This window comes from Amia ocellicauda, chromosome 1, assembly GCF_036373705.1.
Source record: "Amia ocellicauda isolate fAmiCal2 chromosome 1, fAmiCal2.hap1, whole genome shotgun sequence".
NCBI classification, from domain to species: Eukaryota; Metazoa; Chordata; class Actinopteri; order Amiiformes; family Amiidae; genus Amia; species Amia ocellicauda.
In genome coordinates, this window is record NC_089850.1 from 61077142 (window position 1) to 61103551 (window position 26410).

A 26410-nucleotide genomic window follows, 5' to 3' on the forward strand; every position below is an offset into this window, starting at 1 on the left:
GTCACTCAACACTGTTTTATTCAAAAGACAGTGTCAGCACACACAAAGCCGCGATAATAGCCAAGCAGAACAATGTTCATATTATTATTATTATTATTATTATTATTAGTTTTTCTTGTGGAAGCTGGAAAGCAGATCAATAAGCTACTCTTTACCCAGTCCAAATGTATTAAAAAATATATATATCAAAAAAGTTTAGCTGTTCATTAAATAACAGGGAGAGAGAGAGAGAAAGGTGGGGAGGGAGGGCAGAAGGAGGGTACAGGCTTTCACAGGCTTTTAAGGGGATATGGGGCAGCTGTCTCTTCTCATAAAATACATTCTTCCATTTTTAATTTTCCTTGTGTCTGCCATCGTCATCCCTCCTTCAAAAAAAAAAGATTGATTATTATTATGATCATTATTATTAATAAAAAATCAATCAAATCATCGTTAATATCCCTAAAAAGGAAATTCATTTGGAACAAAATAATATCCATGTATATAATAATAATTACATTAACAAATACATTAAAATGTTTAAAAAACAGACATTCAAACATACAACATAACAAAGTGTTACATCTGCTCTCCATACTTCCCCTTCACTCCACACTTCCCCAGTTCGCCTCCAGAGGTCATCATCTCCAGAATACTAATCCTGTCTTTCACCTTCCCCAGCTCCAAGACCAATATCCAATTAACATTCCTTATCACCATGTGCACATGCATCATCTACTCTCTGCTCCCATTTGACAATCACCACACATCCCTGTCTGCTGCTTCCCTCTGCTCTGTATTTAAACCCCCGGTTACTTAGATTCAATGCTAAGTCTTGTTAGTTTCTACACTGCATCTCTAAGTTATATTCCTGGTTCCTGATCTCCTGTTTGATTTCCCTTTACTGTCTTGTATGCTCTATCGACTGACCTTCTGTTTTGTGACCCTGACCACGTCTCTTGCCTTCATTGCACCGTTTGCCTGTTCTCGACCCAAGCCTGTTCTGACCAAGTCTCTTCCTGCACCTGACTTCTATACCACACTGGCTCTCTGTGGAGTCAAGTCTGACACAAAGACATCATGTCATCAATATTATGTGTGTAAAGTGTGTGTATATAGTGTGTGTTATAAATCATTGGTTTCTAGTGTATATTGTGTTTCTGTGTGTTATAGTGTGTTGTATGTAATATGAACTGAAGTAACAAGAAATACTGACTACATAGAACATTACCTGTCTCAGGCTGAACTGACAAAACTGACAGTATCTTACAGTACATAAAAGCTGTTTCATAAAAGCACATCTTGACATCTTGAATGTTAACACATTGCAGAAGTTCAACCCAGAACCCAATTCTACTCTTTCCCTCCCAATTCCCTTTGTCAGACCCCTTCCAGAGTTTCTGGTTCCAGTTCGATTTTGCCTTGACCTGACAGACTGTACTGGAATTTGTGAGATCCCTGGGGTCCAGTATATTTCGCTAGCTTGGAGAACGCTTTCACCATGTGAGCCTGTGTCTCCTCCCAGCCTGCAGTTTAACCATTTCACATTCCTAGATTATTATTATTTATTTATTAGCAGATGTCCTTGTCCAGGGCGATTTACTAAAGATGGAATGAACTCAGGTAAACAGGTGAGGTTCCTTCAGTATTATGTTCACCTTATGACCTTACTCATCAAAACAACCAATCTGAGAGGCTTATGGTCTATTCAAAGGTCTCCCTCGTTCAGATTGTCTTATTCAGCCAAGGAACAGAAGGGGACATTGTTTCCAAGATGCTGTTTCCTACAATTTGTAAGGCTATAGATTATGCATAGGAAGCTCTGCACGTAAGGAAAGCATAGGTCAGAAAAATACAGCACTGGACGCATGTGCAACAGCTATAGAATTAACTTTTGTTCTCTGGACAAGCCAATATAGAGGACAATTTCTTTTTATGCCATAAAACAATCTGCATCCAAAGCGCATCCACTCCCCAAAAAAATTTAAAAATAAAATAATAAAGTAATATATTTATGACAGTTGCTTATTTTGTATCAATGTGTTACTCTCTTAATACATTGTTGATATGTATTTATTGCATTATATTGCTATTTTTAAATGAAAATGTAACATTTATGGCTTGTAGTGGTTAAAAGGGTTTTTGCAGCCCAGGCAGTTATTTGAAACCCAAACATGCGGCCCAATGATAAATGTAGGTTGCTCACCACTGCTTTAGAGCATAAATATGTATGTCTGTCATATGAACTTCAGAGAGGAGTCAGAAAGTATGATGACTACCCTGGTGCGGATTCTTACTTCTCTCACCAGAAGCTTATGTAATAATCTTACTGTAAAACTCCTCTTATATTTCCTGGACTTCGGCTGTGGCTTTTTAATCTGCCCCTATGCTTTATTATCAGAGATGCTTCCAATTTGCATGAGGATATTGCCCTAGCATGGCCTGTCAACCCTGTCACCACTTCAGCAGGGATTGAAATGCGAGGACAGAGAGGGAGGAACCTTCAGACTCTGTTGCTGCCAGCCGCACCTCAGGCACTGAAACATGTTGCAGGGATGTGGGCTGCATGTGGAGCACCCACTGAGAATGGATTGGTGTTTGCGAGACCAGCTGTATGGTCAGACCTTGGAGATCCCGAGAACATGTCATATCAGGATTGACACATTTTGAATAGCTAACGTTGCCCTTTAAAATTTATATTTAATCCGTAGTTAGTTCATTTTAATAATTTGAATGTTTTAAAGATTTTGAAACTTTTCTTTGCTGCTGAAAGGTTGAGAATGTCAGCCTCAGCTTGTTTGATGTAACACTGTATATAAAAGACAGAATTGCAGCTCTAAAGAGAAGCTGAATCTGAGTTCCTAGATGATGGCCAAACTGTTTTGCATTTCTTTTATTATTAAGCACTTTCTAAATGAATTGCTCACACAGTTTTTCAACTTTGAACCATGCAAAGTCAAGGCCCTTTGCTCTGCAGGTTGATGTTATTATTTGTGTCTATTATTTGATTAGACCACTTATATCCTAAAAACTTTGACTATCAAATAACTTCCGCCAGTATGCAAATGTGGCCATACTATTTATTTATTTTTCACATTCCCCTAGAATTGTAAAATTATAACAGTTTATAGTTTCCTAAAGACAGCTTTCAACTGTCATATTGTAACTGAATATTAATAGGAAACAGCAAATGCAATCTGTTTAGTGTATAAAAGGCTTTTGTGTAGCACAGAAGGCTAACAAACAAACAATTTAAATGCATATAATTAAACATTTGAGCTTAATTCATGTCCCTCACTCCTGTAATTTCTCTCACATGACTGACACTGGTAGGGCGTTTTATTACAAAGTAAGTTTGAACAAATAAAAAGCATGGCTGACGCAAGTCAATGGGATTTCAACATTTGTCTTCCTTGCATAAGTTGCTCCTAGTCTGTTGAATATTTGACTACATTCAAGAGTCATTTTTCACCAACTGATATTAATAGGAACTGCGGTCGACAACAGAAACCAGTTGTCTTTCATGTTTTGGTCACATGGTCAGGTAGCAATATTGCATTTTTGTACAAGTTTTTTTTTTTTTTTTAATGGAAGTGGAATGCAACTACACCACAGCAAAATACAGTAGTTACTCTTGTGGTATTCCAGTGTCTTACCTCTCTCTCTCTCCCTCCCTGCCTCTCTCTCTCTCTCTCTCTCTCTCTCTCTCCTCCCCACTTGCTCCTCTATCTCTTGCGCACGGAGCCACTCTTCTTCTCCTCCGATCGCTGCTTCTTCACGTCCTTCTTGCTCTTCCCACCCAGGTTCTCATAGACCTCCTCCTTTGCATTCCTGCAAGGACACACACCTCAGTCATCCTCTCTTCCTCTCCATCTCTCTCTCTCACTCCTTCTCCCCATCTCTCTGTCTCTGTTCCCTCTGTCCTCTCACTCATTGCTCTAAATCTCCCGTCTCTCTACCCTCTTCCTCTCCCCTCTCTCCTCTATCTCACTCTTTATCTCCCTTCCCTCTGTATCTCTATCCTCTTCCACCTCTCTCTAACTGTCTCTAGCCCATCTTCCTTTTTCTCTATCCCCCTCTTCCTCTACTCCATCTCTCACTCACTCCATCTCCAATTTCAGCATCCCTATTATTATTAATATTATATTAGTAGTAACATATTTTTAATTAATTATTATTAGAAGCAGCTGGAGCAGTTTAGGTAAGAGGGGATGAACAAAATCTCTCTCTCTCTCTCTCTCTCTCTCTCTCTCTCTCTCTCTCTCTCTCTCTCTCTCTCTCTCTCTCTCTCTCAGTCCACTCAGCTGTGATGTGCCAAGTCGTCTGTCTAGGCTGAATGTGTGTGTTTCACAGACACACAAACTGCTGACAAGATCCCAATGAGAAAGCAGTCTAGTCTGACCAGAGAGAGTTAATGACACTGTGCCAATCACTTGGGTGCAGTTCTAGGTCTGAACACAGGGTGGCACTATATATCTGATGTCTGATTGCTCCTCTATCTAAACATGGGAAATTCCAACATCCCAAACACACATAGCAATCAGTGGAGTGTCAGTCCATAGATCACACTGACCCCTCTCCCCCCCTCTCTCTTTCTTTCTCTCTCTTATGGTAATGCATGTTACCAATGGTGCAGCATAATTAGGTTATAAAAATGACAATGTCCCAGCATTCCTTAGGTCCAGGTGTTAGTTTTAGCAGAAGAGAGCACTGATTCAAAGGTAATGCAGTTTTCTTACTTGGAGGTCTTTCGGCTGGCTTTGGGGTGCTTGTTCTGGAAGGAGAGGTTGCCGTATTCTGTCTCGGATGCCTAGGGAACGAAGAACACTTGTTAAACTTAACGACTGTCTGTGTCTGAGAGAGTTTGAGTGTGTGTGTGTGTGTGTGTGTCAATGTGACTGTGACTGGGTATATATATGCTTTTCACCCTCCCCCTCGCCCTCTTACCCCAGAGGCCTCCAACTTCCACTTGGTGGTCTCTATGTACTGGGAGACAGCCAGGTAGATGAACTTGTACTGGGCCTCTGTCTGCACCATGCCTGACCGCTGCTCCCGCACCATCTGAATACACTTCTGGATGTCAATGTCACAGTCCAGGCCTGAAAGAGAGAGAGAGAGAGAGAGAGAGAGAGAGAGAGAGAGAGAGAGAGAGAGAGGATAAGAGTATAGTAGTACAGTAATGCTAACTGGCTATTTCTATTACTTTAACACTGACTTACACACACATGAATACATTCAGAATTGCAATGCACTCAATACTGTATCAACCACGGAATCCTGTCAGTGGCTGGCATCCAGAGGATTTACCTTTAGTGTCGATGGTCTCTACCAGCATGTCAATCACCACAATGGTGCCAGTCCGGCCTATTCCAGCACTGTGGGGACAGACAGACAGACAGACAGACAGACAGACACACATATTGGATGAACTCAGAGTCAACAGTACTGCCAACAGACACATACACAAACACACAGATAGACAGACACAAACACACATAGACATGCACACACAGACACTGTCTGTCTCTGTGAATCTCTCTATGTCTGCGTGTCTCTCTTTCTGTGTCTCAGTGTCTCCATCTGTCTCTTTCTCTCTGTAGATGTGTCTCCTTCTCTCTTTCCTCTGCCTCTCTCCCAGTGCCTCTACCCCTCTCTACTTCTTATCTTCTCTCTGTTTACTGTCTCTCCCTCACTCTCTACTACTCCAACTCTTCCCCTCTCCTTCCACAGATCTGCCTTTCCGCCTCCATCTTTATTTTGCTCTCTCTCCCTCTTTCTCCCTTTCTCTGTCAGATGGTGTCTGTGTCCTCCAGTCAGTACCTGCAGTGCACAATCATGGGTCCAGCTCCTAGGAGCTCCATCTGCTTATTGTTGACCTGAGTCAGGAAGCTCAGGACGCCACCCGGCTCACTGGGCACACCATGGTCCGGCCAGCTCAAGTACTGGTAGTGCCAGATCTCCCTGCTCTGCTCGGACTGAGAGAGAGAAATGTGTGGGGTTAACACAGTATACACACACTGACTGACTGAACACTACAGTACATTAACACTGACAGACTGGACACTACAGCACATTAACACTGACTGACTGGACACTACAGCACATTAACACTGACTGACTGGACACTACAGTACATTAACACTGACTGACTGACTGAACACTACAGCACATTAACACTGACTGACTGGACACTACAGCACATTAACACTGACTGACTGACTGGACACTACAGCACATTAACACTGACTGACTGACTGAACACTACAGCACATTAACACTGACTGACTGACTGGACACTACAGCACATTAACACTGACTGACTGACTGGACACTACAGCACATTAACACTGACTGACTGACTGGACACTACAGCACATTAACACTGACTGACTGACTGGACACTACAGCACATTAACACTGACTGACTGACTGGACACTACAGCACATTAACACTGACTGACTGACTGGACACTACAGCACATTAACACTGACTGACTGACTGGACACTACAGCACATTAACACTGACTGACTGATTGGACACTACAGCACATTAACACTGACTGTCTGACCAAGAAACAGGGACACACATGCACAAACAGACAAAGGCACACACACACACTCTCTCACACACCGTGTCCAGGGTGCTGAGCTCCAGGATTCTGATCTTGTAGTCTGTGGCGTCCCTCTCACTCACATTGCGCACTAAGAACCGCCCAAATTCCTTTTCTCCCTCCGGTTCTGGCCAGTACGGCACACACTTATTCTGCAGAGAGAAAGAGGGAGGGAGAGAGAGAGAGAGAAAGACATGGATATGTGACTGTGTGTCCGTGTGTCTTAATATCTCCATGTGCGTCCATCTATATGTCTGTCTAATTCTCTATGTGACTATGTGTGTCTATTTGTCTCCATGTTTCTCTACATGACTCTGTGTATCTGTCTCTCCATGTGACTGTGTGTAAGTCTGTGTGTGTCTACATGTCTCTGTGACTCTATGTATAGGGGAGGGGCATGAAGGAGGGGGAGGGGCTATCCCTCTGACACACTGCCAGCTGCCACTCACCCTGCCTTTCTCCACCTCACGGGTCGTCATGACAATAACCCGGGAGTTCTCCTGCCACACCATCTGCCAGAAATCGTTAACAGTGGACAGCAGGCAGCCCTGTGTGGCAATGTACACCTTCTGATCACCAGTCTCCCTCAGCATGTTCTACAGAGAGAGAGAGAGAGAGAGGATGAGGGGGCGGGGAGAGAGTAGGAGAGAGAGATTACAATATAATTTCACTGACTGACTGACAGTGTGAGTGACTTCAAGACTGTGGATGAATGACACCTGTCACTCACCGTGACGTAGTTGGCATTGATGTAGTCTGAGCCGACAACTCCTGCCTGGGCCGACTGTAACACTACCCTGGTCTCATCAACTGAGAGAGAGACATAGATGGTGTGGGAGAGAGAGGGAGAGGGTTAAAACAGCACATTAACACTGACTCAGTGACTTTTGAAGATAATGACTAGCAATATGATGATGCTGGTTGAGTATTGGTTTCTGATTGAGTGATGCTCACAGGGTAGGATATTCTTGTATCTGTTCTTGCTCTTGTTCTCTGGCCTCATCCCTTCTTCTCTACTCTTCTTCAGTTTAGCCTCCTGTTTCTGCAAAGCCTGAGAATGATAAAGGAGGGGGGGTGATGGAGAGAGATCATTATTACTATTATAATTATTATTTATTTCTAATAGATTTTAATGTTGTATTTGTGTGTCTGTGGATGTGTGTGTTTGTATGTGAGTGTCAGTCTTACGTCAAACTCCTCCCAGAATCCTGCCTTGTTGGTATCATCTCTCTCTGTCTGCAGGACCTGAACCCGGCTGTCAATGTCCGCAGCGTTCACACGGGTCGAGTAATAGGGCTGACAGAGGGAGAGAATTATTATTGATAATTATCCAGGATGTGCCGTACTCCTGTTTGGCCAGCACACAGGGGGCCTCTCTGCCCGGATCTCTAGCACAGTCACTGCAATTCCCCTGTTTGGCCACAGGGCTCTGAGGTGAACGCCTTTCCCCTTCCCCTGCCTCTCTGTCTTCAATATCCTCCATTGTATATTGCCATCACTGTGGTCACCTGTTTGAGCTGCACAAGTGCTCCAGACACCTCCTCGATGCCCTTGCGTTTGAAGTGCTCCACCAGGTCCGTCAGTGAATCGAATTCCTCGGCCCCGCCCAGCGTGTAAAGGTCATTCTGGCACGCAAGAGGGGGAAGAGGGGAGGGGTCAGTGATTTCAGTATTCTCTTGTATTTTCAGTCTCTCCCCCTCCCTCTCCATCCCCTCTGCCTCCCTCCTCCCCTCCCTGATCCGGCGCCCAATCAGTCCCCCCTCCTGTCCCTTTCTCTCTCCCTGCCCCTCTCTCACCTTGCACATTATCTTGACGTGGGACACGCGGCCCCTTTGCTCCCCCCCCACCTCCCTGAACTCATTAGTCAGGATGGAGAGAACGAAATCGCCAGGCTTGGACAGGGACTCCCGGACCAGGAATGTGCCGGGCTCCCCCCTCTCCCACAGGAGCTTCTCTGCACTGGGGCCGGACAGGTGGCCATGGTACCACCTACAGAGAGAGAGAGGGGGTCAAAACAGACAGAGGGGAAGGGAGAGGGATTGGCTAAATACAGCTCTGACTGACCGCCTGGACAACTTTGTGTTGTGTGTTCTCCAGTATATATTTTAGCACCGTGTCATTCTGTAAGTGTGTGTGTATGTTGTGGGTGCATATTCAGTGTTTGTATACTGTGTGTGTCTGTGAGTCACTGTGTATATAATATGTCTATATAGCGTGTATGTACATTATGTAGGCATATGGTGTATAGAGTGTGATTGTGTTGAAGAGTTGCAGAAAATAGCAAGAGACTCAGTGTGTGGCAGAAGGTCTCAACAATTCTAAGTTAGATTTGGTATTTTATGGGTTGTGTGCAAGACAGAGAAGACCATTCTTTTCTTCTTGATTGGTGCAAATAAGCGTACTAAGCAATTTATAACTAATTAACAAGAGACATTTAAATTACTTACTACATAGACTTTATGAATGAATAACCTTTTGATCAAGGATGCCAACACAGCAAGTTTGTTAAACAACAAGATGTAGTGAAACAACAGAATACAGAGCCTTAGAGATAAGATAGATATATTTGAAAATGAGAGAAAGAATCTATACTGTTTGAGGGAGGCTGTGTCAGCTTTAACCAGGTCCAAAGAGTAACAGAGAAACAGAGTCAGCTTTAAAACTCTAGGAATGTGAAATGTATCTAGAAATATTAAATTTAATTCTTCAATCTAGAAATATTAAATTTAGTTATAGAAATTTTACATTTAGTTCTTCAGTGTGTATACAGTGTGTATGAGTGTGTGTGGTGTGTTTTGTGGGTATGTATTTAGTGTGTGTTTGGGTACGTACTGTGGTGGAAGAAAGTTTTGGAGTTGGCAATTCTAATCAGAATGTATTACGTGCACAGGAGAAACAGCGGAACACAGAACTCAGAATATTTTAAGTTAGCATGACACTGTTCCCCAAACATTTGAAGATAGAACAAAGCCTATATATCACTTCTGGGACATACCCTCAAGGGGCCAAACAGTGTCTGATTGGTCATTTCTAATAACTATAGTGATGATTTAATTGGCATTCTAAACTAAGCCTTCCCATCTCATCAATATTATAATCATTACTCATGAATAATAATCATTAACCTCTAAGTTGCCAGTTGCATTGGAAGGTAATTTTCAGATAATACGTTGCAAGAAAGGAATGTGAACTGCTGATAACCAAGATAGGAGTAACAGCACACAAAAATCAAAGGCAGGACAGGATTTCTATATTTTTCCCCCACACTGCCATGTGTTTGTGTATATAGTATGTCTGTACAATTTGTGTTTGTATGTATATGTCCATTGTGTGTTGTTATATACAGTGAGACTACACGCATTGTGTGGGTGTATGTGTGTTAGTATTGTACTTGTTTGTCTGTATATTGTTACTGTGTATACATAATTGTGTGGTGTATGAGCACAGAAATAGTGTGTGTGCCTATATATAAATAGAATGACAGTGTCTGTATGTGTGTATATATAGATAGATAGAAATATATAGATAGATAAATAATAGTATATATAGTGTATCTGTATGTATGTATGTATGTATAGATAGATATGTACAGCGTGTATATATACAGTGAGGGAAAAAAGTGTTTGATCCCCTGCTGATTTTGTACGTTTGCCCACTGACAAAGAAATGATCAGTCTATAATTTTAATGGTAGGTAACAGTGAGAGACAGAATAACAACAAAAAAATCCAGAAAAACGCATTTCAAAAAAGTTATAAATTGATTTGCATGTTAATGAGGGAAATAAGTATTTGATCCCCTATCGATCAGCAAGATTTCTGGCTCCCAGGTGTCTTTTATACAGGTAAGAAGCTGAGATTAGGAGCACTCTCTTAAAGGGAGTGCTCCTAATCTCAGCTCGTTACCTGTATAAAAGACACCTGTCCACAGAAGCAATCAATCAATCAGATTCCAAACTCTCCACCATGGCCAAGACCAAAGAGCTGTCCAAGGATGTCAGGGACAAGATTGTAGACCTACACAAGGCTGGAATGGGCTACAAGACCATCGCCAAGCAGCTTGGTGAGAAGGTGACAACAGTTGGTGCGATTAGTCGCAAATGGAAGAAATACAAAATACCTGTCAGTCTCCCTCGGTCTGGGGCTCCATGTAAGATCTCACCTCGTGGAGTTTCAATGATCATGAAGAACATTTAGGAATCAGCCCAGAACTACACGGGAGGATCTTGTTAATGATCTCAAGGCAGCTGGGACCATAGTCACCAAGAAAACAATTGGTAACACACTACGCCGTGAAGGACTGAAATCCTGCAGCGCCCGCAAGGTCCCCCTGTTCAAGAAAGCACATGTACAGGCCCGTCTGAAGTTTGCCAACATCTGAATGATTCAGAGGAGAACTGGGTGAAAGTGTTGTGGTCAGATGAGACCAAAATCGAGCTCTTTGGCATCAACTCAACTCACCGTGTTTGGAGGAGGAGGAATGACCCCAAGAACACCATCCCCACCGTCAATCATGGAGGTGGAAACATTATGCTTTGGGGGTGTTTTTCTGCTAAGGGGACAGGACAACTGCACCGCATCAGAGGGACGATGGACGGGGCCATGTACCGTCAAATCTTGGGTGAGAACCTCCTTCCCTCAGCCAGGGCATTGAAAATGGGTCGTGGATGGGGATTCCAGCATGACAATGACCCAAAACACACAGCCAAGGCAACAAAGGAGTGGCTCAAGAAGAAGCACATTAAGGTCCTGGAGTGGCCTAGCCAGTCTCCAGACCTTAATCCCATAGAAAATCTGTGGAGGGAGCTGAAGGTTCGAGTTGCCAAACGTCAGCCTCGAAACCTTAATGACTTGGAGAGGATCTGCAAAGAGGAGTGGGACAAAATCCCTCCTGAGATGTGTGCAAACCTGGTGGCCAACTACAAGAAACGTCTGACCTCTGTGATTGCCAACAAGGGTTTTGCCACCAAGTACTAAGTCGAAGGGGTCAAATACTTATTTCCCTCATTAACATGCAAATCAATTTATAACTTTTTTGAAATGTGTTTTTCTGGATTTTTTTGTTGTTATTCTGTCTCTCACTGTTAAAATACACCTACCATTAAAATGATCATTTCTTTGTCAGTGGACAAACGTACAAAATCAGCAGGGAATCAAATATTTGTTTCCCCCACTGTAGTGTGTGTATGTGAGAGAGTGTGTCACTGTGACTGTACGTGTATGTTAGAGAGAGTTTGTCAGTGTGAGTGTGTTAGTATCTGAGTGTGCGTCAGTTTGTGAACTTCCTGTTTTGTGGTTGGAAAATTTGGTCTCAGCTTTTGCAGACAACAGAAACACACAAACGACTAGAAACTGTTATTTATAACTCTTACCCCTCCTGCCTCCACCTTTATCTTTCTCCCTCTCTCTCCCCTTATCACGATTCAATTCAGTTCAATTCAAGGTGCTTTATTGGCATATATAATGTATTGCCAAAGCTTTACAAAAGGAGATATAAATTAAACATAGAAACATAGAAAATACATTTAAATGTACATACATATTTGTGTATATATACACAAGTATATATAATAAATATAACCTTATACTTACAGAAACAATCATAAAAAGAACAGTAGAAAAACAGAAAATGTTCTCTTTCCTCCCCCTTTCCTCTCTACTTCTCCTCTCTTGACCCCCTCCCTTTGTCCTCTGTCTCTACCATCTCTGCTGTCTTTCTTTCACTAATACCCTCTTCTCTGCCTCCCTCTCCCCTCTTTCACTCTCTTATATAATACATATAGTTACAGTAATATCTCATGACATATCATAAACAGACCAGTAGAAAGTCTCTCTCTCCAGTCAATCAGTGTTAATGTGCTGTAGTGTCCAGTCAGTCAGTGTTAATGTGCTGTAGTGTCCAGTCAGTCAGTCAGTGTTAATGTGCTGTAGTGTCCAGTCAGTCAGTCAGTGTTAATGTGCTGTAGTGTCCAGTCAGTCAGTCAGTGTTAATGTGCTGTAGTGTCCAGTCAGTCAGTCAGTGTTAATGTACTGTAGTGTCCAGTCAGTCAGTGTTAATGTGCTGTAGTGTCCAGTCAGTCAGTGTTAATGTGCTGTAGTGTCCAGTCAGTCAGTCAGTGTTAATGTGCTGTAGTGTCCAGTCAGTCAGTGTTAATGTACTGTAGTGTCCAGTCAGTCAGTCAGTGTTAATGAGCTATTGTGTATAAGTCATTATATCAGTCAGTCAATGTGTCTGTGTTATTTCCCCCTCCTTCTCTCTCTCACTCTTTCGCTCTGACTGAGTTTTTCCAACACATGACACTACACCCCCCCCTTCAGTTTTCTAATTTAGTATACAGGGCGGGGGGGTAGAGTGATTGGAAGAGAGAGAGACATAACCTGTATGCCAATGCTTTGGCAGTACTGATGTAAATTAGTTTTACCAATAATGCTTTTTTTTTATTGAATTGAATTGAATTGAGTTGAGAGAGAGAAAGAGAGAGAGAAAGGAAGGGAGGGAGGGACCTGGTCAGGATTTTGAGAAGTATGAAGAAATATTTTTTCCAACCGCAACATAAAAAAGGAAGTAAAAAAAAACACACATAAAAAACAAATGAGCAAGATAGACAACGCATGAAGGGGGGGTTAGAGGGTGAGGGGTGAGGGGTGAGAGAGAGAGAGAGAGAGAGAGAGAGATGGCAAGGCTGACCTTTGTTTAACTATAAATATAACTACTCTATTCTAGAGCACTTTTTGCATCACAGTCAGCTTGGTTTAGTGTCAATGACTGTGTTAATCCTACATTTCCCATGACCTTTTGGCAACACAATCGTTAGGGAATGTCCCCCACTCTGCTCTGGCCCCACCCCAGGCTCCCTGTCCCCCACTGGCATTGTGGGACTTGTATTGGTCAGGGTGCAGCAATCAGCCCATGTAATGGAAGTGCAACAGAAGCAGTGACAGAGAGAGGGGGAGGGAGAGAGAGGGGGAGGGAGTACGAGAGAATGTTTTTTGGCAGCTGTTATTGCGAGTTACTGATCTGAGAAAGAGACGGGGGAGAGACAGAAAGTGTGACAGACACACTCTCACAAACACATACACACTCACACACATTCTCACACAGACACTGACCGCTCGGTGGTGGGGTCAGAGCAGTTGAGAGGGTAGCGCAGCTCGATCAGGGTGCCGTCGCGGTCCTGCAGGCTACCGTGCTCACAGGTGTAGTACTCCACCAGCTCAGACAGCGTGGCGAACTTCTCCCCACCATACAGGTCATAGTAATCTCCTGTGTTCTGGATCCGAATGTGGGTCACCAAGTCCCCCACCCTGCCACACAGACAGTGTATTATTGTACAATACAGAGCAGTGGCACAGTATGGTGCAGTGGATTGTATTATGATAATAATTATATAATAATAACATAATACAGAAATGTCTTATAATTCATACAGAAATGCAACACAGTATGATACAGTGTGTTTTACAATAGAGTATTGGAGTACAGAGAAAATAATACAGTGTATTATAATATTTTACAGTAGTGGATTACCATACAGTACATTATAGGTACAGTGCATTATAACTAGGGCTTCTGATTTGTTTTACTTTGATTTTTAGATTCAAGTTCATGATTTTTTTAAGTCAGTTAGAAATTAAAAATATTTGAGCAGAAATCATGTTTTATTCAGAAATAATTTGCTACGTACAACACCCACACAAAGAATAGCTACACTAGAAAAAACACAGTGGGGGCTATTTTAGCGTTGTTGTTGTTTTTTCTTCAATGTATCAGTTTTTCTATGAAGGTTTGCACGTAAACCCACAAGTAAAACACACAGAAAAAAGAACTACCACTTAACCGCCATGAAGGTCAAAAGAAACGACTCAGCGGGCTGCGTCTACAGCTCCCGTCTTACGTGCCTTCTCCAGATCACCACTATCTGGAGCAAAGGTCTTAACACTACAACGCCATCATATTTTTTATCAACATGTTTTTAATGGATATTGTGTTTACCATTAGCGTTGTCTCTGGTGTTTGAAGCATAAAGCCATGCAGGGTGGGGGGGGTTATACATTTGGCTAAATCAGCAAGACATGAAAGTTAGAAATACTATATAATGCACAGTGATGTAAATTATAATACAATACAGCACAGTGTATTATTACAGTTCAGCACAGTATAATACAGTCCAGTGCAGAGTAATAGTGTAGTGTAAGAGAGTACAATGCAGTATATTGTAATATGCTACAGTGCATTGTGTAATGGGGTTCGTACCGGACAGACAGGGAGAAGTCTCCCTGGTTCTTCTTGCTGGGCCGGGCCAGGAAGCTGCCATGGACACCTCTGGACTTCAGCAGCGCCTCAGCCTCCAGACCAGAGAGATCACGGTGGAACCATCTACAGAGAGAGGGGCAGGGGAGAAGAGAGGGAGGAAAACACTGTTTAACGCAGTATAACACACTGACACATTGATTACACACTGACACACTGTGTGAAAACACACTGTCACTCGGACACTGACACATTGCTTGCACACTAACGAACAAACTGACTTACACAATAGTCAAAATGATACACCGATATACTGACTGACACTGTATAAATGCATGAGCACTTAGTACATTGAAAACCATTTTAGCATAGCACACTAACCAATTCACACAGACAATCTATTATGAGTAGAAGTAGCACTGGTAGTGGAACAGTGCAGTATAGTGCAATTGTGTACAGCAGTCACTATACCCAATTATAATAGACTGTAGTACACTACAGTGTAATACAGTGCAACACAGTACAATACAGTACAGTGTATTACAGTTAAGTGCTGTGTATTGCAGAACAATATAGTAAAGTACAGTACAGGGTAAAACATTACACTGCAGCATAGCACAGAAAAATTAGATACACAACACTCTACTATACTACAGTATACACCAGTGCACACTGCAGTACACTATAGTACAGCACAGCACAGTACGGTACAGCATTGTTCAAATGTTTATAACCTCATGCACCCTAAGCCAGCCAAGTCTGCATGACTTCTTCTGTACTTCTTCTAGCATAGCCAAGGTGTGGCTGAATGTGGTAGTCACCCCAGTCTGATACTCAGGACTGCCCCTTCTCTTCACCCCCACCCCCAAGTGCATACTTCACCTATCTGCTTTATTTTTAGAATTAACACGGATATGTACAAATTTCCTCTGTGTAGAGTTTTAACACATACAATGTTATTTCCTTTGTATATACAGTTATGTATTTTATATATGCATTTGTTTCTTTAGACACTTGGTTAAAAATAATTAATTGTAATACAAAATAAAGGAAAAAAATCTAAATCCAAGTATATTATTTGGTATTTTCTTTCATGCTTATTTTAGGGATTTATTTTTTCAAGTAACTTCCGAGGCTATTTCACTTACATGTCAGATCTTCAGAAAACTTTATTAAGCATGTTTTCCTGGTGTTTTATCCATTTAAAAGGGAAAAATGTATGTATTTATTTATTTATATATATCATACATTTATGATTAGAAGTGGCATCTTACTAAAAATGAAGCCACAACTGAGTACAGTTTTGTAGTTTTCTATTAGCGGGTTGGTCAAAGTTTTGATTTAATCTGGCCCTAGATTTGTTTGCATAATTTCTCCTCCGACAGTCTCTAAAGATATTTTAGATTATTATTATTTTTTTAAATCTAATTTTAGGACACTATGTTATAATACTTACTTACACATAATGTGTATTGGGCAGTAACACATATGATTATTATGGTATATCTTATTATTATTATTATTATTATTATTATTATTATTATTATTATTCTTTCTTTCTTGGTAGACACCCTTATCCAGGGTGACTTACAGAATATAAGAGCAATATTATTATTATTATTATTATTATTATTATTATTATTATTATTATTTATTTATTTATTTCTTAGCAGACGCCCTTGTCCTTGCACATATTACTGAGCTATTGAACAATGAAACGTTAGCATGTTAATTTCAGAAGAGGGAACTCTGTGACTATGTTATTGTTATTTATTTTCTTAGCAAACGCCCTTATCCAGGGGGACTTACAATTGTTACAATAGATCACATTAATTTTACACACAATTACCCGTTTATACAGCTGGGTTTTTACTGAAGCAATTTAAAGTTTTGCTTTACACAACGGCTGTTGTACCCTTGTGTAAGTACCTCAAAGGTACAACAGCAGTGTCCACCACTTTGTATTGAACAAACAACCCTCCAGAGCTTTAACCACTACTCCACAAAATGTCTGCACATTCTCTGTCTGTCTGGTATATCCTGGCTACCAGAAAATGGATATTCATTTGCAACCCGATGCACTCTGTTCATGACGTGCATCCTTCCATGCACCCTGTTACCTCCTGGCAAAATCTCATTAACCCTAGAGTCCATCATGTACTCAGGTAGACTATTACTGCGTACAGTACAGCACACTACATTGCCAGTTACTTAGTGGTCCCTAAAATACACAAGAAAACCACAGGTGATAGAGCATTTCGTTATAGGGCCTCGAAACTGTGGAATGATATTCCAGCCAATGTCAGAGATGCCCCCTCTGTCTTAGCCTTTTAAATCACACCACGACTCATTTGTTTAGTCTCTGTTTTTCTAGCCCATAGTGCTGCTGGTGTGCCATGGACATGCAATGCACAATTGTTTTTGGAGATGTCGTGCATTGCATGACCAGTATCTGAGCACAACTGTCTTTTTGTCTTCCAGCAATAGCCCCCACTGAGGGGCCGACGAGGCACAGCCCACCCCAGAGGCAGCCGCACCTCAAGGTCTGATGAGCCATCACCACCCAACAGCTGTTGATGGTCCAACCCCTCCACCCCCGATGGCCAGCGAGAGGGCCCCTCCATAGGGAAGAGCACAGCCAGCAGCACCGATCGAGAGCGCTCTGATCTCCTTGCTGCTGTAATAACTACACTGCCTGGAGGGGAGGCAACCATTAGGCCTGGGCCTTAAGCCGTGGACCCCCAGAGATTTATTTTCTCCTACATGCCGTCCATAGGAGTTTTTCATTTTCTCTTCTCTGTGCCTAATGGTTTATTTATTTGATGTTTGTTTACTTTATTGTACATAATTTCAACTGTTAAAGGTTAATTTTTATTTATTTTATTGTATTATTTATGTATTATTTTATTTTGCTGTACTTTTGTTGTATGTTTACCACTCTGTGGCTACCCTGCGAAGGGTGCTATACAAATAAAAATGGATTGATTGATTGATATTATCACACAGCACGGCACAGTGTAGTACAGCACACTATATTATCACATGGCACACTACAGTGCAGTACAGCACACTATATTATCACATGGCATGCTACAGCGCAGTACAACACACACCACTCTAGTATACTACAGCACAGTGTAGCACAATACGCAACATTACACTACCCTAAAGTATACCACAATAGTGTTCTACACTACAACAGAATAGTATGGAATTAGTTATTTGATCTAAAAGGCTTTAATTAGGGCCTCAACTCTAGGCCACATTGAGCTTAAGGAACTACAACTCTGCAAATGCCTCTGGGTTGAAAGCACCATAGATGCAGATAGGAAACAGTGTACAGAGCATTATGGGAAGTGTAGTTTATTAGCTGTTCTCTCTCAAAGCAAATCCAGTCTGTGCCTAACACAGGAGAAACAGAGAGACCCTTATTATGTGAGTGTGCATATGCCTGATTGTGTTGTGAATGTGTGTCTGTATGTGTGCAAGTGTGACTGTTTGCGATTGTGTTGTGCAGTAGCCGTCAGATATATGTGAATAAGTAATAAGGTAATAACTAATCCAGCAGAGAGAGCAATTCCAGTACACTTTAGTACATAAAGTGCAATAAAATACATTTCCCTACAGTACATTACAATACAGAACACTATACTGCAATCAAATACACTACACTATAAGTAACACAGCACACTTCTGTACACTATAATAAATAAAAGACAAAACAGCACAACACACAATAAAATAACAGTACACTATATTATAACATAGCACAGTGCAACACAGTTAATTGTTACACATGACAGTTAATTACAAAGCACAGAACAGAATAATGTATTATTACACAGTGCACAATAACATATTACACTGTTCAGCACAGTGATGAGCAACGGGACTGTACTCACCGCACCATTATTCAGCTTCTCCTGTTCATTTGAATAGCACAGAGACAACAAGAGAAACACACACACACACAGGTCAATATCCACAATATATTACAGTACAATTCAATTTTATAATTCAATATTCAGTACTGTTTTCATATATAGGTGTACAGAGAGATCAATACACAATAACCTACAGAATTATTCAAAGAGAGAGAGGCAGAAACAGAGAAGGAGATCATTAAATATTTATAGTAATTGATAAATTATAGAAAATTGAATGAATATCTAAGGTATGTTAAGTCTCAGTAATTTATGAACAATATTCTGTATTCTGTTTTTAACAGAATGTTGTTCATAACTATTATTTATATTAATCCTCTTTCAATATCTCACTCAGTGTCTTTCTACCATCTCTCTCTGTACTCATCTCTCGCCTGCTGTCTCTTACCCCAGCTTTTTCTCCCCTGCTTTCTCTGTCCCCCTATCCTCTCTCTGCTTCTTGCCTCACTCTGTACTTCTCTTTCTCTTTCTCTCTTCCCCCTTCCCTCTTACAATGTCTTTCTATCTGTCCTCCCTGTTTCTCTCTCAATTCCTCACACCCTTTCTCCCACTTTACCTGCCTCTCACCCTCTCCCAACCTCCTCTCTCCCTCTCAGACCCTTCACCTCTACCTCTCTCCCTTCCTCCCTCTGAACTTCCCTCATATCTCTCTCCTCGCCTCTCTCTCTCTTTCTCTATATCCCTCTGCACTATGTCTCTACCTCTCTCTCTCCCTCTCTGTCCCACTCCGTTCACAATATAAATATCTATAACAAGAATATTATATTTGTGTCTTACTGTATGTCTTCCTGGAGACTGACACTGTCTTCCTACTTCAAATGCTTGAAATGTCTGTCTCTCTCTCTCTCTCTCTCTCTCTCTGTCTCTCTCTCTCTCTCTCCCTTCCTTCCTTTTCTGCGGCTTCTTCAGCAAAAGAGAGCGCGAGAGAGTGAGAGAGAGAAGTGAAAGTAACTACTTGCAAGTACTAACAAAATTAAGCCATCAGGATGGAACACGAAAATTTAACTTCAATATATATACATATACATATATATATATATATACATATATATATATATATATATATATATATATATATATATATATATATATATATATCAGTGATAATATGTGATATTAGATCATAATAATAATACTCATTATCAAAGTTAGTCTCTTTCTGTAAAACTGTTACAAAATGTCTCTCTCTTGGCCTACAACTGCAAACTGTTACAAAGTGTCTATGTATCTCTGATTCTACTTTTCTGTATCTCTTTCCTTCTCTCTCTCACTCTCTCTCTTTCTTTCTTTCTGTCTCTCTCTCCTGCCCTCCCTGAAAAATGTCCAAATGATACCAAGAGAATCAATTTAATATGATTGTTGTAGGTGAACAGGGCAGGAGACTTTTCCCTATAGAGTGTGTAAGGACTACACAGTCCCTAACCACCTTCCAGCCATTACCCAAGACAAATCTGTTTAGACTGTCTCTTTAATGCCGCAGCTTAATCTCCTGGGCGGCTCAGCACTCTTGCCCTTATGCATTTTCTTATTAGACTATGCTCCCTCATGCTCCTGATTAGTTATGTATTGTTAGAACTTCTATAATTTGTCTGTAACTTTTCCCATGCTTACCCCACCCCTTAGGAAATACCTGGGATTTAACTGTATTTTGTCTTCACTTGTTAGCTCATTTCTACTAGGATGCCTACTTATTATACTGTGTACCGATTGTATTTACTGCACTTTGTAATGCTTTGAAAATGTTTCAGTCACCATGGGTAAGGACATACACTAATAATAATAACAAAAATTATACAGAGACAGCACCCCCAAACTCTATTCAGGCAATAAAGGGGTACTTCTGCTCAATGAAATAACATGCACAACTAAAGTACACATTTAACAATAATAATAGACTACATTTCATTGTATTGCACTACATTACACAACAACAATTATTATTATTATTATTATTATTATTATTATTATTATATATAACACTGCATTATACTATACCATATTATAGATTACACAATAATAATAATATTGGTAATGCTACAATTGTAAACTTGCTCATGCTACTAAATAAATAAGTACATTTAATATTTACGTACTTTGAAAACTCCAGTCCGCTTGGAATCCCACCACACCAACCCTCCCTCTCTCTCTCCCTCTCTCTCTCCCCCTCTCTCACTGTTCCTCTGCCTCAAGCTCACCTTCCTTCACACTTTCTCATTTGTTGCTGAAAAAGACCCCTTCTTTCTCTTTCCCTTTCTCTCCTTCAGTGTTTTTCTTAAATATGACTTTACTCTTCTGATAAAAAAGACACAAAAGTTCAAACTGAGTTGGAACTTCCTCAATAGAGCTTGACCAAGCCACTCCTTCCCCCTCTCTCTCTGATTGTGTGCATGTGTGTGTCAGTGATTGTGTGTGTCTATTTCTGCAATTGTCTGTATGTAAAGATGTGTGTGTGTGTCTGTGGTTTCATAGTGTTTATATATATACTATATCAGTGGTTTTCAAACCGGTCCTGGTGTACCCCTTGCCCTGCTGGTTTTTGTTCCATCCAAGGTCTTAATTGCTTAATTGAATCCTTAATTGAACTAACAAAGCAATATACAGTTAAATTAAGTAATTAAGACCTTGGTTGGAACAAAAACCAGCAGGGCAAGGGGTACTCCAGGACCAGTTTTAAAACCACTGTACTAAATAGTAGTATGAAATATGTCCTGTATTGTGCTGATGACACTGAGCTGCAGTACCCCACTACTGCCTTTACAGAATGAGGGAGGTGCTGACCTCAGTCTCTGTGTAATATATTGATCTGTTAATACAAGCCCTGAGTAAATGGACTTCAACTCCCAGAAACCTTAGTGTCAGGAGGCAGGGAAGAGTGGATACAGAGAGGAGGAGCCTGCCTCAAGGAAAATGAAGTTTTAATGCCAACCACAAGCACAGGAGCAGCAGTAGCAAAAGCAATAGAACATTATACAAATAATAAATAGAAGTATGTTGTTTGTCACAGGTAATAGAAACAACATAATCATTATAAAGGACAATAGAAGAAGAAACAAAACATGTTTCAAAGAAAGAACAAAGAACATGAATGAGAGAGAGAGACAGAGAGAGAGAGAGGAAGAGGTAAAGGGGGAGAGAGAGAGAGAGAGAGAGAGAGAGAGAGAGAGAGAGAGAGAGAGAGAGGGTGATCTGAAGTAACCAAGCATTTTAATAAGTTCCAATAAAACCTGAAATATTGCTCATGCCAACAACATTCATAACAGGCCCCACCAGTTACTATCATCAATAATCATATTATTCCCAGTGTACTATACACAAATCCCTGCCTGAGAAGTGGAAAAAGAACAGATCAATGGCAACAACAAACAACACAACAGCTACAACTACAGCAACTAAAACAACCAACACAGCAAACAAACCAGTGCTGAATAATAAGGAAAGATCAGCAGACGATCCCTGGTGAAAATATAAAACCAGAGCCCCCCTCCTCAACGCAGCAATACAGTACCCTTGGGTGGGGGGCAGCACATAAACACCACGAAGAAGGAGCCGAAACGACTGGGCCGTACCCACATCCAGACACAAACCAAGGAGGTGGTGGGAAGTAGTCTCCTCCAGGGGAAATGTGGTGGAGAGCTCAGTAAACACTGGTGGGGAAGTGATGAGGAGAGGGAAAAAAAGATAGGGGGAGGAAAAAAAAAACCTGTGAGAGAAAATTCCAAAGGAAGACTTCAGACAACATGTGAAAGCTGCACAGGCCAAAACACCCCTTTTACAGATCAAGTGGGGTCTGGGAATGAAGCACATGCAGTGAGAGAGGGAGGAGGTCAGGAATTGACAGTGTGGTCAATGGAAGAGCAGGAAAACCTTGAGGGTGATGGTGATGGGTCTTTGGTTCAGTCCTGCAGAGAGACCAGACCGCCGCCCCACTCAGACAACACGGTCTTGCTTCTGCCCACAACCTGCCAAGCACTGCAGCCCAGGTACACAGATAGCCACACACTACCTCAGCGCACCACCTGGCATACACACAGAGGCAGATAGAGCTCTCTGAGCCCCTGAATCTGTGTATGCTGTGTACACAACAATTCATATCTGAATACCATCTATGTAAATATGGCTGGTCAATGGTTGTTGAAGTGCTCAGTGTATAATGACTGTGTGTATTGTTCACCACTGGGCCTGTCTTTCAGTGCTTTAGCAAACACTGATGGACCTCAGTCATTTTCTTGAATTTGAATTTAATTGAGTTGACGGAGTGGGAGGGGGAGTTAGGGAGAGAGAGAAAATATGATGACAGGTGGATCTTTGGCCACTACTATTTTATAGAGGAAATTAACTGTTCCCCCTAATAGAGGAAGAGAGTGGGGGAGGGGTAGAGACTGGTGACATTTAAATCTATTTTGAAATTTGCAGTATAGCAATACATGGTGGTAGAGGCAAATTAGCAGCAGTAACAGGAACCAAATTAGGTACTTCCCAAAGTCCAAACGGAACAAACGCAGACATTTTATATTTAATACAACTGATACACTGACTGACTGATACACTGATTAGAAGCAGAGGGAGAGGGAGAGATAGAGGGCAAGAGGAAGGTGGAGGGATTGGGAGCAGCTGGTGGGAGAGGGGGAGAGAGAATGGATTGAAGGAAAGAAGGTGGGTCAGACAGTGACGGCAGTGGGACACCAAGTCTGTACTCCTAGTATTTATTTCGATAGTTAACAAGACGTGCCGATATATATTTTTATATATACAGCTCTGTAAAAAATAAAGAGACCACTGCAAAATTATCAGTTTCTATGGTTTTACTGTTTATAGGTATGTGTTTGGGTAAAATGAACATTTTTGTTTTATTCTATAAACTACTGACAACATTTCTCCCAAATTCCAAATAAAAATATTGTCATTTAGAGCATTCCTCCTTCACACCTTGATTGACCTGTCTGTGTGACATGGAGCATTGTCCTGCTGGAAAAAAACATCCTCAGAGTTGGGGAGCATTGTCAGAGCAGAAGGAAGCAAGTTTTCTTCCAGGACAACCTTGTATGTGTCTCGATTCATGCATCCTTCAAAATTACAAATCTGCCCGATTCCAGCCTTGCTGAAGCACCTCCAAATCATCACCGATCCTCCACCAAATTTCACAGTGGGTGCGAGACACTGTGTCTTGCAGGCCTCTCTAGGTCTCCATCTAACCATTATACGACCAGGTGTTGGGCAAAGCTGAAAATTGTAATCATCAGAGATGACGACCTTACTCCAGTACTCTACAGTGCAATTCTTATGGTCTTTTGCAAACCTCAGCCTGGCTCTTCTTTGCTTCTCATTGTTGAAGGGATTTTTTCTAGCTTTGCATAACTTCAGTCCTGCCCCTAGGAGCCTGTTTCGAACCATCCTCACTGTGCACTTCAATGTCTGCTGCTTGACCTTGTTCTTATGAACTGCCGTCTTTGAAATTTTAAGGATGGAAGCAACCCAACGCTCACTGTATCCCTCTGCCAGTAAAGCCAGAACTGAACCCTTCTTTTCCTCACTCAAAACTTTCCTTTTCAACTCTTTTGGCATGGTCAATAGTTATTTTTTGATTCCAATTACTTTTGAGGTACTACTAGCACTGTTTTTGTCATCCAGCTGGTCCTATTGCAAGAGGATAGCGATGACACAGCAGTGGTTTTTATACTTTTCCTTGTTAAATAAGATTTGCATCAGGTGATCACCTAATCAGTAGCTCATTCAGTAGAAGGAGCTGTGCCTGTGTTGGAATTCAACAGACACTGGAATGGAATGGCTGCCATACATGTAGAGATGCTGATTTAAGAAAAAAATGCACTGGTTCAATTGCACCCTCTGCTCACGTTCTCTGAGCCAGCTGGCCTGGAAAAATACCTGCCGATCACTGGTCAGCCAGGTGAGTTGGCAGTCAAACCTGTAATTCATGTTGTACTCTTTTGCAGAGTACCTGAGGGGAAAAGTGAGGAGGAGGAAGCAGTGTGGGCAGACAACCGTGGACCAACTTAAGAGAACCCAATTGTATGAGAACCCGCTTGGGGCAGAAGAGATGTTTAGGCAGTGCCCTAAACCTGGGCTAGGAATTTATTTTGTGTGGCACAGCCTTTACAAGGGTCGGAGCTCTGTCTCCAAACACCGGCAGTGCACTACACCTGGGAGCGGTGTCTGCAGCTTTCACCTTTAACGCCCCACATAGATATAGTTCCCATATTTGTGAAATACATAAAAAAAGAGAGCAAGAAGGGGGGGAGGGGTAGAGGGATTGGGGGTGGAAAGAGGGAGGAGGGGGGAGAATTTGTAACAGTAATCTGCCATCTACTGGAAGAATACTAAACCCCTCTCCCTCTCTATCTTACAAATAGGAACAGAGATACATTGGAACTTTGTTTGCATCTCCATGACAACTCATTTGAATTCCTGACCATGATAACCAAATGACTCTTGGGGAACAACACAAAAAACAATGATGACTTCAATAAATTTTTTTATAAATTATTGGATCATCATAATGATACAAAGACTGACTGACTTAAAATTACACATAACCAGTAAGTTACTAAATGGTTTCATACAGCAGATACATACACACAAAAGGAAAAGAATCACTGAAGTTTACAAACTTACCCACAAGCCATAGCAAACAGTAGAACAGGACTCCTCTCCCTCCCCCCTTGTAGTTGTCCAATCAGTCACTGAATCAACCCCCAGTGTCCTTGTAATATAAACTCTTCTCTCTGTCTATATCAACACCTCTCTGGCGCTCCCTCTCTCTGAGTCTAATAACCGTCCCTTCGTTCCTCACTCTCCCTTTTCCACTGGTATTAACTCTCAGTTGCTGGAAAACGGGGAGAAAAGCAGTCTTTTCTCCCAGATTCACTCTGTCCCTATCTCCCTTTTCCACTGCCGGTCTCTCCCACACGCTTGTCTTTTCCACTACCTGTACCTCCTCTCTCCGTTGCTTTGATCCACTATCTCCAATCAATGCTCTCCTTCCCGTTGTTCCGCGTTTATGTTTGCTCTGATAACATATCTGCTGACGTCAGACCCTTTCCCACTCTCATTACCTCCTGATCCCTCTATCTAATTACAGACAATTACAGACCAGTCTGTTTCCCAGCCTGACTGACTCTTAATCGCTCCTTCACATTCTCCTCCCCCACTTATCTCCAACGCCACTCAATGCAAATTAGAACCTCATTGTCCTTGTAAGGTAAAGTAGTCAGCACTGTCTGTGTGCACCTAATGTGCTGTAGTGTCCAGTCAGTCAGTGTTAATGTACTGTAGTGTCCAGTCAGTCAGTGTTAATGTGCTGTAGTGTCCAGTCAGTCAGTCAGTGTTAATGTGCTGTAGTGTCCAGTCAGTCAGTCAGTGTTAATGTGCTGTAGTGTCCAGTCAGTCAGTCAGTGTTAATGTGCTGTAGTGTCCAGTCAGTCAGTCAGTGTTAATGTGCTGTAGTGTCCAGTCAGTCAGTCAGTGTTAATGTGCTGTAGTGTCCAGTCAGTCAGTCAGTGTTAATGTGCTGTAGTGTCCAGTCAGTCAGTCAGTGTTAATGTACTGTAGTGTCCAGTCAGTCAGTGTTAATGTGCTGTAGTGTCCAGTCAGTCAGTCAGTGTTAATGTG

At 41.6% G+C, this 26410-nt stretch overlaps 1 protein-coding gene across 9 annotated transcripts; it reads right to left on the reverse strand.

Annotated features, from left to right (window-relative positions):
* On the reverse strand, positions 1 to 25888 carry ptpn6 (protein tyrosine phosphatase non-receptor type 6). 9 transcript variants are annotated; one of them, XM_066712297.1, is made up of 18 exons: positions 25415 to 25888; positions 22355 to 22428; positions 18743 to 18763; positions 14844 to 14966; positions 13700 to 13894; positions 8388 to 8580; positions 8100 to 8216; positions 7780 to 7887; positions 7546 to 7642; positions 7322 to 7401; positions 7041 to 7187; positions 6612 to 6743; positions 5800 to 5954; positions 5287 to 5354; positions 4927 to 5078; positions 4719 to 4789; positions 3636 to 3810; positions 1 to 365 (listed from the first exon to the last, which is right to left on the reverse strand). In XM_066712297.1, exons 3-17 carry the CDS (start codon positions 18748 to 18750, stop codon positions 3705 to 3707), a joined length of 1752 nt encoding a protein of 583 aa, XP_066568394.1. In that variant the 5' UTR covers positions 18751 to 18763; positions 22355 to 22428; positions 25415 to 25888; the 3' UTR covers positions 1 to 365; positions 3636 to 3704. The 9 variants fall into 9 exon arrangements, with proteins under 9 accessions (XP_066568394.1, XP_066568392.1, XP_066568391.1 ...); XM_066712295.1 differs by having other exon boundaries at positions 22351 to 22428; XM_066712294.1 differs by having other exon boundaries at positions 22290 to 22428.
* Between the last annotated feature and the right edge of the window lie 522 nt (positions 25889 to 26410).

What these genes read in the sequence shown, in the direction of transcription:
- ptpn6 (XM_066712291.1), bottom strand. An exon ending in GACTTCTCCCTGTCTGTCCG is followed by an intron (nt 13,895 to 14,843) that starts GTACGAACCCCA and finishes TCTGTGTGGCAG; the next exon opens with GGTGGGGGACTTGGTGACCC. An exon ending in TCTGACCCCACCACCGAGCG is followed by an intron (nt 8,581 to 13,699) that starts GTCAGTGTCTGT and finishes CTCTCTCTGTAG; the next exon opens with GTGGTACCATGGCCACCTGT.